Source organism: Paroedura picta, chromosome 16 (genome assembly GCF_049243985.1).
Source record: "Paroedura picta isolate Pp20150507F chromosome 16, Ppicta_v3.0, whole genome shotgun sequence".
Lineage (NCBI taxonomy): Eukaryota > Metazoa > Chordata > Lepidosauria > Squamata > Gekkonidae > Paroedura > Paroedura picta.
The window spans coordinates 19,289,330-19,302,555 of record NC_135384.1 but is presented as its reverse complement, the minus strand read 5'-3'; the positions used below and the strand labels follow the sequence as shown (position 1 = coordinate 19,302,555).

At 41.9% G+C, this 13,226-nt stretch overlaps 1 protein-coding gene across 9 annotated transcripts in view; it reads right to left on the bottom strand.

Moving 5' to 3' along the window:
- The window catches only part of HDAC5 (histone deacetylase 5), a 285,336-nt gene that overhangs the window by 155,510 nt on the left and 116,600 nt on the right, over nucleotides 1-13,226 (bottom strand). For all 9 annotated transcript variants that reach the window (XR_013227134.1, XM_077315953.1, XM_077315952.1 and 6 more), the window contains one exon: nucleotides 7,387-7,652. Coding sequence is in view for 8 of the 9 variants with exons in the window: in XM_077315953.1 (XP_077172068.1) it covers nucleotides 7,387-7,652 (266 nt within the window). In the remaining variant the exon portion in view is untranslated. The remainder of the gene's footprint in view (nucleotides 1-7,386; nucleotides 7,653-13,226) is intronic.

Here is a 13,226-nt window from a genome sequence, read left to right as displayed (position 1 = left end):
TCCCCCCTTCAGGCCTGCTGTGAAGGAGCCTTTAACAGCCCCTAACTGAGGCGTTTCCGAGAGCAATGCAGGGGAGCCTCAGGGCATGGGGGTGGGCATTCCTTTTGAGAAGGGAGGAAATTCTTCTTCTGCCAAACGGCTGACAGGGAGGCCATAGAAAAGCCACTTCTCACTTAAAATACTGCTCTGGCTGTTGCGGAGGTTCTTTTCTATCACAACCCTCTCCAAAGTAGCCCTTTCTGCCTGGGGGGGGCGCTATCTTTTCCCTATGAAGATGAGCTGTAATTCCAGGAGCTCTCCAGGCCCCACCTGGTGGTTGGCTACCCTTGGGTTGGAAATATTCCTCGAGTTTTGGAGGTGGGACTTCAAAATCGTACAATGTCTCAGAGTCTAGCCTTTGAAGAGGCCGCGGGTGCGTTTCTGAGCCCGGAGGGGGGGGGAAGCCTTCTCCCCGGCCCCAAAAGTACACCTAGCGCCCATTGTATTTACAAATACAATGGGCTTGGTCCCTAGTAAATAATAAATGAAATGAAATAAAATAAGATTATCCTGTCTCTTTCTTCTGTTGTGTTTGCTACCCCTCCCGGTTTAGTATCATTTGCAAATTTAATAAACACTCCCTCTATTCCTTTATCCACATCATTTATAAATATGTTGAACCACATAGGACCCAGGACAGATCCACTTGTCACTCCTCTCCAAGAGGATGACGAATAATTAACAAGCACCCTTTGGGTGCAATCTGTCAACCAGTTATTGATCCACCTAACAGTAATAGGATCCATATCACATTTTTACAACTTGCCAACAAGGATATCATCTGTTGCCACTGGTCCCCATAAATCTGCAACTGACTCCACTGCTTGGACAGAGATGTGGCCTTAAGTACCAAGCAAAATTGCATAGAATGCCACTGCTGGAGTTCACACTGCAGGTGTCTATCACTGATTTACAAGTTCTTTTGGATATTTTAGTGTTTGGTTATTTTGACTACATACAGCCAGCCTCATTTCCATTCCAGGTCTACCTTGGACCATATACGATCGGAGGCAGCCCAACCAGCAAGGCCAGCTCATAGGGAACCAAAAGTAAAAGGATTCAGATGTCTTTATACTAACGCCCGAAGCATGGGCAATAAAAAGGAAGAGCTGGAACTTCTCATGCTGATGGAAAGGTATGATCTAGTAGGCATCACAGAAACTTGGTGGAATGATTCTCATGACTGGAATGTAATGGTGGATGGATATGAACTGTTCAGAAAAAAAGAATAGATCGAAGAGGTGGAGGAGTGGCACTGTATGTGAGGAAAGGGCTTACATGTCAGGAAATTCTAGTGAAGGAGAGCATATCTACAGTGGAAAGCATCTGGGTGAAAATAAGCGAGGGGAAAATAAATAGTGTGGTGGTTGGTGTCTGCTACCGACCGCCTGACCAACGAGAGGATGTGGATGCTGCACTTTGTGAGCAGCTTGAGAAAATATCCAAGCGGCAGGACCTTGTCATCATGGGTGACTTCAATTTCCCAGATGTGTGCTGGGAAACAAACTCTGCGGAGCGTCCTCAGTCATGCAACTTTCTGACCTGCCTGGCTGACAATTTCATTTATCAAATGGTAGATGAACCCACAAGAGGTTCAGCCATACTGGACTTAATACTGACCAACAGGCAAGAGTTGGTGGATGAGGTGAAGGAGGTGGGGACCCTAGGGGGAAGTGACCATGTCCTCATAGAATTCCTTTTGAGATGGGGAGCCAAGGAAGCTTGTAGCCAGATGCGGATGTTGGATTTTCGTAGGGCAAACTTTAATAAACTCAGAGACATGATGAGTGTCATACCATGGACGAGAATGCTGGAAGGGAAGGGAGTATGTGAAGGGTGGGCGCTACTCAAACAAGAGCTATTGCATGCTCAATCAATGACTATCCCAGAAAGACGAAAACACTGCCGGAGCTCTAAGAAGCCTATTTGGATGAACAGAGAACTTCAAGAGGAACTAAGAAAGAAAAGGAAAATGTTCAGGAAATGGAGGGAAGGACAGAGCTCTAAAGAAGAGTACCTACAGGTTACTAGGCACTGTAGATCAATCATAAGAAAGGCCAAAGCTGAGAGTGACCAGTGAGTCTGACCTCTGTTGTGGGGAAGATAATGGAACAGATATTAAAGGGAGCAATCTGCAAACATCTGGAGGACAATTTGGTGATCCAAGGAAGTCAGCGTGGATTTGTCTCCAACAGGTCCTGCCAGACCAACCTGGTTTCCTTTTTTGACCAAGTAACAGGTTTGCTGGATCGGGGAAATTTGGTTGATGTCATTTACTGGATTTTAGTAAAGCTTTTGACAAGGTTCCCCATGATGTTCTGATGGATAAATTGAAGGACTGCAATCTGGATTTTCAGATAGTCAGGTGGATAGGGAATTGGTTAGAGAACCGCACTCAAAGAGTTGTTGTCAATGGTGTTTCATCAGACTGGAGAGAGGTGAGTAGCGGGGTACCTCAGGGCTCGGTCCGGTACTTTTTAACATATCTATTAATGATCTAGATGAGGGGGTGGAGGGACTACTCATCAAGTTTGCAGATGACACCAAATTGGGAGGACTGGCAAATACTCCGGAAGATAGAGACAGAGTTCAACGAGATCTGAACACAATGGAAAAATGGGCAAATGAGAACGATGCAATTTAATAAAGATAAGTGTAAAGTTCTGCATCTGGATCAGAAAAATGAAAAGCATGCCTACTGGATGGGGGATACGCTTCTAGGTAACACTGTGTGTGAACGAGACCTTGGGGTACTTGTGGATTGTAAACTAAACATGAGCAGGCAGTGTGATGCAGCGGTAAAAAAGGCAAATGCCATTTTGGGCTGTATCAACAGAGGCATCACATCAAAATCACAAGATGTCATAATCCCATTGTATACAGCACTGGTCAGACCACACTTGGAGTACTGTGTGCAGTTCTGGAGGCCTCACTTCAAGAAGGACGTAGATAAAATTGAAAGGGTACAGAGGAGAGCGACGAAGATAATCTGGGGCCAAGGGTCCAAGCCCTATGAAGATAGGTTGAGGGACTTGGGAATGTTCAGCCTGGAGAAAAGGAGGTTGAGAGGGGACATGATAGCCCTCTTTAAGTATTTGAAAGGTTGTCACTTGGAGGAGGGCAGGATGCTGTTTCTGTTGGCTGCAGAGGAGAGGACACGCAGTAATGGGTTTAAACTTCAAGTACAACGATATAGGCTAGATATCAGGAAAAAAATGTCACAGTCAGAGTAGTTCAGCAGTGGAATAGGCTGCCTAAGGAGGTGGTGAGCTCCCCCTCACTGGCAGTCTTCAAGCAAAGGCTGGATACACACTTTTCTTGGATGCTTTAGGATGCTTAGGGCTAATCCTGCGTTGAGCAGGGGGTTGGACTAGATGGCCTGAATGACCCCTTCCAACTCTATGATTCTATGATTCTATGATACATCACTACTCTTGTGCTAAATACGACAAACAAAACAAAAGAAAACTGCAGTTCCTTCAGAGCAGCCTTTCTCAACCTTTTTATCATTGAGAAACCCCTGAACCATTTTTCAGGATTCGAGAAACCATGGAAGTCATGTCAGCAGGCCACACCTTCCTGCCATGCCCCCAGAAGTCACATATCATCAGAAGTTCCACCACCCAGACACTCACACCATACGTGACGTCACGCTCCATTGCCACAGCCCGCCAACATCAGAAATGTCCCAGCAGCTTATTCTGCTGGGCTGCAAACAGGGCTGGGGCAGGCCTCCATCGCTCCCTAACGCCGGGCTGCTCTCTCTAGGATGGTTTCCCTGGCTTTGGTGCTTGCCTGCCTGTCTGCTCCCTTCACCAAACTCCAGACCTGCCAGTGAGAAGGACAGCACTCACATGTGGTTCGGCTAACTGCAGCGGTCACAGTGGTCAACTCGGTTGGGTCATGGGCGTGGCTTGTATGGGCCCAGCATTTGGATGATTCACTATCACTTTTACTAGCAAAGACCAAAGATCATTCACTCACTTATTATAATATTTATACTTCACCTTTCTCTTTGACTTCAATTTGAAGTCTTCCTCCAGTTTAAGGAACCTTCCTCCAATCTAATGGGTTCTTCTGTCGGAGTTCCTTAAGCTGGAAAAGGCTATGCAGAGATAGTTGGATCCATCCCACTGTCTCTGAGCAAATGTAGAGGGCCTCACCACTCAAGTACCCAAATCTGCGTATGAGGGTGGTATATAAATTAAATAAATAACCTTACACATTCAGGATTTAGGGAGACAGGTATTCTCAGATTAAAAGGTGTGGGCTTACAAGAAAGCTTGAGCACCAACACCAACTGACAGGTGCTCTGCTATATTTATTTATTTGTTTGTTTATTTATTTATTTATTTCATAATCCACCTTTCTCCCCACTGGGGACACAAAGCAGATTACATCATTCTCCTCTCATCTGTTTTATCCCCCAAAGGTTGTTCTGATAAAGTACAAAGGACAGAAAAACAATGTAAGCTTTAAAAATCTAATAGGCAGAAAACTGTACAATAGTGAAGCATATAAATTCTCTGAAGTGCTTGCTGCAAGAGGTCATATCAAAACTAGTCAGTGAGTATTTACATAAATGAAAGAGATGAGTTATTTACCACTTACAAACATCACAAAATAAAATCAACATAAACACCAAAGCTAAAATGCTAACACCACCATGCAATTTAAAAAACAAATCAAATAGAAACTTTAAATACGCAGGGAGAAAACTTAAAGGTGAAAAAGTCAGTCCTTGCTTATGGTGTAAGAAGTATGACAAAGCTTTGTGGTACAGAAATGTCTTTACTAGGCACTGGGAAATGGTTAGGAAGGATGGTCAGACAAATCTTTCTTAGCAAGTTCAAGACATGTTAGTCTGTCTGTAGCAGTCAAAAATGGCAACTGTCCAGTAGCAACTGTCCTTAAAGACTAAAAAATTGGTGGCAGAGGATAAGCGTTTGTGAATCCGGGCTCACTTCTTCAGATAGAGATATTATCATTCACCCACTATTGCCATTTTCCCCTTATACTGTGCCAGATGACTTACTAGCAGAACTAGGAATCAATGAAGATCTAAGAGAGTGGGTTTTCCTTCAGGATGCAAAAATAGATAGATCTTTGTGTAATCCCTATGTGCTCCATGACCTTTAAAAAGATCACAGTAGATCTGTATTTAGTCAATATTAACATAAGTAAGCTAAGAGTAACAGTAACAGTTGAAGATCTTATGCATTATCTATTGGACTGTGAACTCTACAGCGATCCAAGGAAGAAATTTCTAAATAAAATTATTCCAGGGGCAAAACAGGTTAAGGTATCTGCTTTCTGGCACGGATCTATTTGTGACACAAAGGGTTGCTACCTTTGCATTGGCCACAAGACAGAACTGAGCCAGCCTTGTGGCAAATATGGTAGATTTCTTAAACAGCTGATGACTAGAGTGTATAGGTTAAATGTAAGCTTTGTTTTGTTTTAGCTGATAATGAAGATTGTCTTGAATGTATTTACTAACTTACTTGAATGTATTTACTTGAATGTATTTACTAGTAATGGGTTTAAACTACAAGTACAACGATATAGGCTAGATATCAGGGGGAAAAATTTCACAGTCAGAGTAGTTCAGCAGTGGAATAGGCTGCCTAAGGAGGTGGTGAGCTCCCCCTCACTGGCAGTCTTCAAGCAAAGGTTGGATACACACTTTTCTTGGATGCTTTAGGATGCTTAGGGCTGATCCTGCGTTGAGCAGGGGGTTGGACTAGATGGCCTGTATGGCCCCTTCCAACTCTATGATTCTATGATTCCATGATACTGTTTTGTACAATTTTAGGCCATTTGGCATCTGACATCACTCCACTCTCCAAGATATGAGGTCAGATGGACTCACATTCTAGCTGTATCTAAAGAAGTGAGAAGAGACTCAAAAAAGCTAAACGCTGCCCCCCAAATTTGTTAGTGTTCAAGGCACTACTGGACTCTTGCTTTTTTCATATAATCATAGAGTTGGAAGGGACCATAAAAGCCATTTGGTCCAACCTCCTGCTCAATGCACGATCAGCCTAAAGCATCTATGATAAGTACCTGGCCAGCTGCTGTTTGAAAACCTCCAGTGAGGGGGAGATCACCACCTCCTTAGGCAGTCAAGTCCACTGCTGGACTACCCTGAGTGGGGGAAAAATCCTGAAAAAGTTTTCTACTCCCATAGCAAGAAATTTAAAAATGTTAAATGCCAAGACATTCAGAAAAAGCTCCTATCCTTGCCTTTGTAAGCCATTATTTGGGTGAATGGTGGAGCCTACAACAAGATGACACAAGAAGATCTGAAGGTATAGAGAGGACCTCAGTCTTGTAGAACCAAAACCACATCTGGTCAAAACAGCAAGGATCAAAGAAGCAGCCCAGAGCAAAATATGGATGCTCTGTCTCATCCAAACTTCCACCAGAGTAAGATCTTCTGCTAGAAAAAGGCTCTGCACTTAACTGAGCAGAATCGTAGCACTGCAATGCATTCAGAAACATATCAACTTTGCCTCAACTGGAAGTGAGCCAAAATGTTCTGCAACCAGCTGCATTTTCCAGGCCATTTTGAAAGATAATGCTATACAGAAGGGATTGCAAGGAATCTAAACAAGAAGCTACCAGAGCATGGATGAGGACTGCAATTCCCACATCAAAGGTAACAGGTTGAGATTTCAGCTCCAAGTGGCTGCAACAGTTGACTGTTGGCTATGGTAAGAACCTGGGTCTCAAGAAGCAAGGTCCAAATGAAGAATCCACATATCCTACATGGCCACTCTATTAAAGAAAAGGTAATGTAGTAGTAGAACAATAGAAATGAACCCTATCCAGCCATTCCACTGTGCAATATTTCAAACCTCCCACCAGATTAAGGAGCCTTCCTTCAACTTAAGTGGCTCTTCCATTGTAGGAAAAATTACTTAGCTTAGAGTAAGACATCTTAAGCTAGAAGAAGGCTTCTTGGAGGAAAGATGGATCCATTCCATCATCCCTACCTCTAGGTCCATCCACAAAAAATATATGTGTGCAGTCTGGATCAAAGGACACTTTATCTCTCTAGTCAATAAATACTGTCCACATGACTGTTCAAGACCCTCAATGCTGTCCTTTGATTTTACAAAAAGAAGGCAGAAAAACACAGAGCTGGGCATTATCAGTGGGTGGGAATAGCTGTTGTTTAGTGGCAAAGCACATGCTTTGCATTTACACAATCCCCAGGATCAGTCTTCAAGCATCTGCAGTTTTAAAAGTCCTCAAGAAGGCTTTGACCTGCAAGAGCTGCTGTCAGAATGGACAATGCACCCAACTGGATAGACTGAGTGTCTAGGTTCCCCTCTGAATTACCTTGAGGTGCTTCTGCAACTGGACTTCATGCTGCCGTGTTAGATGCTCATGTTGCTTCTGAAACTCAGCAAACAGCAACTGCTTCTGCAAATGCTGCTGCTGTTTCAGGGCCAGGAGTTCCTGCTGCAGCTGCTGTTCCCGGACAGCAGGATCCACGCTAGGCAAGCTGGGCTGGGCATCCATCCGTAAGTCCACTGGGCTGCTGCTGCTGTTGCTGTTGCAGGAGCTCTGTATCACCACTGGAAGTACCGGCTTCAAGTCCACAGCTAGGGAGAAGAGAAGGAGGACAATGGTTTCAACTAGTAAGGATCTTTTACAACCATAAGAAAAGCTTGAGATTTTGCCTTAATAAATAAATAAATAAAACTCTACTTCGGTAATAACTTTTATATTTGTATGCCAAACCCTTAGATAGGCACAATGCTCATGGCACATCATTGTTATGGCTTGTGAGGCCCTCCTAGCTATTGAATGGCTGTTGTGATGTCATGGAAAGTTCGCAAACACCATGCCTCCTTGGAAATTACTGTTGCCACCCTGATCTTTGAAGTTAAAGAAAATGGATGCTGAGTGTTACATGTAGCAAATATGAAGAAAAAAGGCTGAACTCTTAACTACACCAAATATTTATGACACAGTCCCTTTATTTATTTTCTTTTACTATTTCAGTTTCAAAATTCAAACAGAAAACTTGCCAAAACATGCACTGTTTGAACAATGTTTTCACACAGGTTTCATCAGTGGCAGAGATGATAAATATAAGCATAACAGAATTACATCAACAATAAAACAAATACTTCTCCGAATTATATTTACTATGGTACTTAAATATCCTCTTACACTTCTAATTAATCATAATCGTAACAAAACATAAAATTAACAAAACCAGTTAGGGTTTCCATAAAAATAACCCCATCAACCTTATGTATACCTCTATTGTCTATATTGGGTTAGCTATATTGAATTTTGACGCCATTCTTTTCTTAACTTTTGTATTAATTTTTGTATTAATTGTATTATGTTTTATTGTGCTTTTACTGTTTTAGGGGATTGGTTTTTATGTGACCCGCCTCGGGCCTCTGGGGGGAGGCGGGATAGAAATTAAATAACAACAACAACAACAACAATAATAATAAATCTTCTAATTCCAAAAATGAACATTTAATTCTTTCATCAGCAGAAGCAGCTGGGTGGGGAGAAGGAACAAGTGCCAGCTCAGGAGCTACTGGTGAGTGTTGCTTTCTTTCTTACAGTGTGTGAGGCTATATAGGTTGCAGGAGAGTGGGGACTGTTCGAATGCTATTATTACTATTTCTTTTGCCTGTGCCTTGCATGGTGGTGGGGGACTGCAGCTAATTGCATTAGCTGGTTTGGATTAGTTGGCAGTTTTGCCTGGGGCTGACTGCTAGCTCCACCCTTTGTGCTTTCGTGCTATAAAAGGCTCTTGCTTGTCAGAGGCACGAGCCTTTGGCATGTGCCGAAGGGAAAGAGCTAAAGGGCTCTTGGCTTGTGGATCAAGTTGCAAAGCTCTGTAAGTTCCAGAATTTGCAGAAGGTGTCTGCTTCTTCCTGCAATGGAGCCAAGTAGCATAACTGGCGACGGACCTGAGGCTGTGATCTGCAATGTCTGTGGCATGTTTCTATTTTTACCTCAGAGTAACTTTAAATACCCATGCATCAAGTGCAAGTTAGTAGCGCTTCTGTAGAAGGTACAGAATCTAGAAGAATACCTGTCAACACTTCATTCTAAAAGGAAGGGTGAAGAGTTCTTAGAAAAAACTCATATAGCACTTTTTGGAGAGCAATTAGGAGAGGTCAGAAAGGTGTCTCACCAATTAGAGGAGAACCCAATACAAGAGGACAGAAGATGGAAGAACATTACTCGGAGGTGTCCAAAGATAAGGAGATATGCCCCTCTGACACTAAGAAATTGTTTCCAGGATCTGCCTATAGATAATGATTCCAGATCACAGGAATAAGGGCTCTTCCCCCAAGCTCCCCAGAAGCTCAGAAGATTATTCAAAGGCCCCTGACTCTGGACGACAGGAGCAAAAGCTATTCCCCAAGCTTCCCAGAAACTCAGAAGATATTTCATAGGCTCCTGTGGATGAGAGGACTATGTCTTCTGCTGCCTAATATGGTAGGACTAGGAGACGTGTGCTGGTAATTGGGGATTCCCTATTGAGAGTAGTAGAAGCCAAAGTATGTCGACCGGACCTGTTGTCTCGAGTGGTATGCTGTCTACCTGGCATGAGAATCAAGAATGTCACAGAAAGGATGGAAAGACATGTAAAGTCCAGGGATACATAACCCTTCCTGCTCATTCATGTGGGAACAAATAATACTGCCCAGTGTGGTGAGAAACATTGAGACTACGGGGGGGGGGGCGAAATGAAGGCCTTGGGAGCATAGGTTGTAAATTCATCAGTTCTTGTTAATGGTAGAGGCTTAGGAAGGGAAAGAAAAATAATGCAGATAGATGATTGGCTACATCACTGGTGTAATCAGGAATGTTTTGTGTTTTTGAACCCTGGATCATGCTACCCTGATGAGGCTCTTCTATCAGAAGATGGTTTATACCTCATGAAGGTGGCAAAAAATGTCTTTGGGAAGAATCTTGCAGACGTGCTGAGGAAGGCTTTAAACTAAGTGCATTGGGGGAGCAAGATGTACAGTTTAGTTTGATAAAGGTAACTGTAGATGGGAACGTTGCAGATTCTGAAGGATTATGATGTCTTTACACTAACAAACAGAGTATGGGAAGAACTAGGTCTGAATAAAGGAAGGGGATTATGAACTAATAGGCATTAGAGAAACCTGGTGTGATAACTAGAACAATAGGCTTCAGGGTTACAACTTATTTAAAAGGACTTTTAAATAAGTCTTCTATGATTCCAACCTGCCACCTGATGGGAATTGTTAACACCCAGGGCTCCCCACTGGTACCCTGTCGAAGAAAATAAAATCAGATAACTCATTTCCAAACTCCGACGTGGCAAGGCACCTGGCCCTGATGGTCTTCCACCAGAAATCTTTCAAAAATTTGCCAACTATTGGGCCCCTCTCTTTGCTTTCAATTCTATCCCTAGAACTCAATTATGGAAAAATTATCTGACATGGGAATGGATTCTAGACTTTTGTATCTTATTCGTCTTCACACAAATACTAGCTGCCGAATCTGCAATGCCTGGGATAGGAAACTTTCTGATATAATATCTGCCAATAATGGTGTTAGACAGGGATGCATTTTAGCCCCATATCTGTTCAACCTATATGTATCCGATCTGGCTGAAAATTTTACAGGAATCCATTGCCACGCCCCAATGTTGGGAAGCTCTTCAGTCCCTCTCCTTTTGTACATGGACAACATGGTCCTCCTTTCTTGTACTAAGGTTGGTCTAAAAACCCTTATCCGAGTCTTCGCAAGCTATTGGCAACAGAAGCAACTCTGGATCAACTTCACCAAATCTAAAATAGTTGTATTTTCTAAATCCAGAAAGCTCACCAAGTGAAAAATAAATAAACATATCATTGAGCAAGTGCAGCACTTTAAAAAGGAGTCCATTTCCACTACTCTCTGAAATGGACCCTACATTGGAACCAAATATCGACCTGCACAAATTCCAATGCAAATGCAATAGTGAGATTCTATTTTTCTAAAGGAGGTCAAAATCTCCCTGACGCTATTAAGATTTTTCTAACTATGCTGATACCAGTATGGGGCATAGACCTCCCTGCAGGAGTGGAGAGGCTGCAATCTGCCTTCCTTCACCGATTATTGGGCCTCCCAAAATGCATCTCTGCCCTCACAATATACTTGGAGACTGGCGTTACCCAACTGGCCTCTCTAGCCTGGTCCCGTATCTTTAAATACTGGCTCCGCCTGAACTTCAGAGCCCAAGCTGGGAGCCTTGTCTACCTTATGCTGTCTGATAAATTTCTATCACGCTGGCTCGTGAAGATTAACACCAAACTAAAGTCTATAGGCCTGTCTATTGAGCTCTTGGAAAACCTTGAAGAGAACCAAGCTTACAATACCATCAGGCAACGAATTCTGGATACTGACTATCAGAACACTATTGCTGGAGCACACAGAACATGCTCTCCCATCTTTTTTAAAATCCCCCAGTAAAAAGGATCCCGGGGTACTTTACATCATTAAAATCGCCTTCCCTGAAGCAATTTTTTATGCTAGCGAGGCTAAACCTCCTACCAACGGCAATGACTAAAGGTCGATACGCTAAAATCCAATATGCTGCAAGACTCTGCTCATGTCCTGCAAAGAAACCTGAGTCAGTGGGACATGTTCTGCTCTTCTATGAGCAACACAACCATCTCAGAGAACGGTACATATGCCCAGGGTGAGCAAGATTCACGGTCCCTGGACAGCAGTGCACTTTCTTTTACTGGATCATAACCCTCAAGTAACTGAAGGCGTTGCAAAATTCCTCCACGGGATTTTCTCCAAGCGATCTGAGGTCTGAATTGTCTTTTATATAGATGTTTTGCTATGATTATGCCAATAAAGGTATTTGAATTTGAATTTTGAATCTGAATCCCATGGCCAGAAAAATATAAGGAGATGGATATCCAAGAAAGTTTGTAGTTTCTCAAAAGTGAAATACTGAAGGCACAATTGCAGACAATTCCCTTGAGAAGGCTCTATAAACAACTTTTAAAAGAACTGAATAATAAAAAAGACTCATTTAGGAAATGGAAGGTCAACCTTTTAACCAAGGAGGAATATAAACAAATAACCAATGGTTGTAGGGAGAGTGTTAGAAAAGCTAAAGCTGAGACTATCGACAAGACAACACACTCTCATTCAGAGCTCCAAAAAATCTTATTAATAGACAATTACAGGATGAATTTGTAACTACTACCTGCAAGGATGGTAAAAAATAATGGTGTAGTTATTTATAGAATCATAGAATCATAGAATCATAGAGTTGGAAGGGGCCATACAGGCCATCTAGTCCAACCCCTTGCTCAACACGGGATCAGGATATGTTAAAAAAGAACTGAAAGGGTTCTGAAAACTGAAAGAGAACTGAAAGAGAACTGAAAAAGAACTGAAATAGGGAAGATATTTTATGGTTGAGGTATTTTTGAAAGATAAATTAGTTTTCTATTCTGAAGTTCAGAACATTATTGAAGAATTATCTTACACTGGATTTATATCGTTAGAAGATTTGAATGGATTTACTAATCCTCAATTAGACAGGAAAGCAGAAGGAAAACTGAGTGTGGGAGTGAGAAAGAACCAAGTGAAATTAACACTTTTTAAAAATTTAGCTGAAAGCTTAGATTTGGTTGATTTATGGAAGAATAAAAATTCCCTGGAATTTACTTTTTTTCTGAATAGACATAAATCTTGGTCCAGGAATGATTTAATTTGGGCTTCAAAGCAATTTAAATTAAGGATGACTAAAGTAGAAATTCTGCCAAGGTGTTTTATCAGACCATAAATCTGTTATGTGTGAACTGAAAAAAGGAAAAATTAAAAATCAATTCAGATGATCCAGGAATGAGACCTTATTACCAGATGAAGTATAGTATATTATAAGTAAAAAAAAAAGATTTAGATAAAGGAACTGAAGTTTGGGATGCCACTAAAGCATATATAAGAGCTGGAATTACAGGAACTTCAGAAGAATAGAGAAAAATTAGAACTAATGAAAATCCTCTAAAGGAAAATCTACTGATGAGAATTTATATTCTGAAACACCAAGTAGATTTAATTTTTAAAAAGGAACTGAACAAACAAATCCCTTCGGCAAATCAAAAATATTTTGAATTTGCTAATAAACCAGGAAAGCTATTAGCTTGGAAGCTAAGACA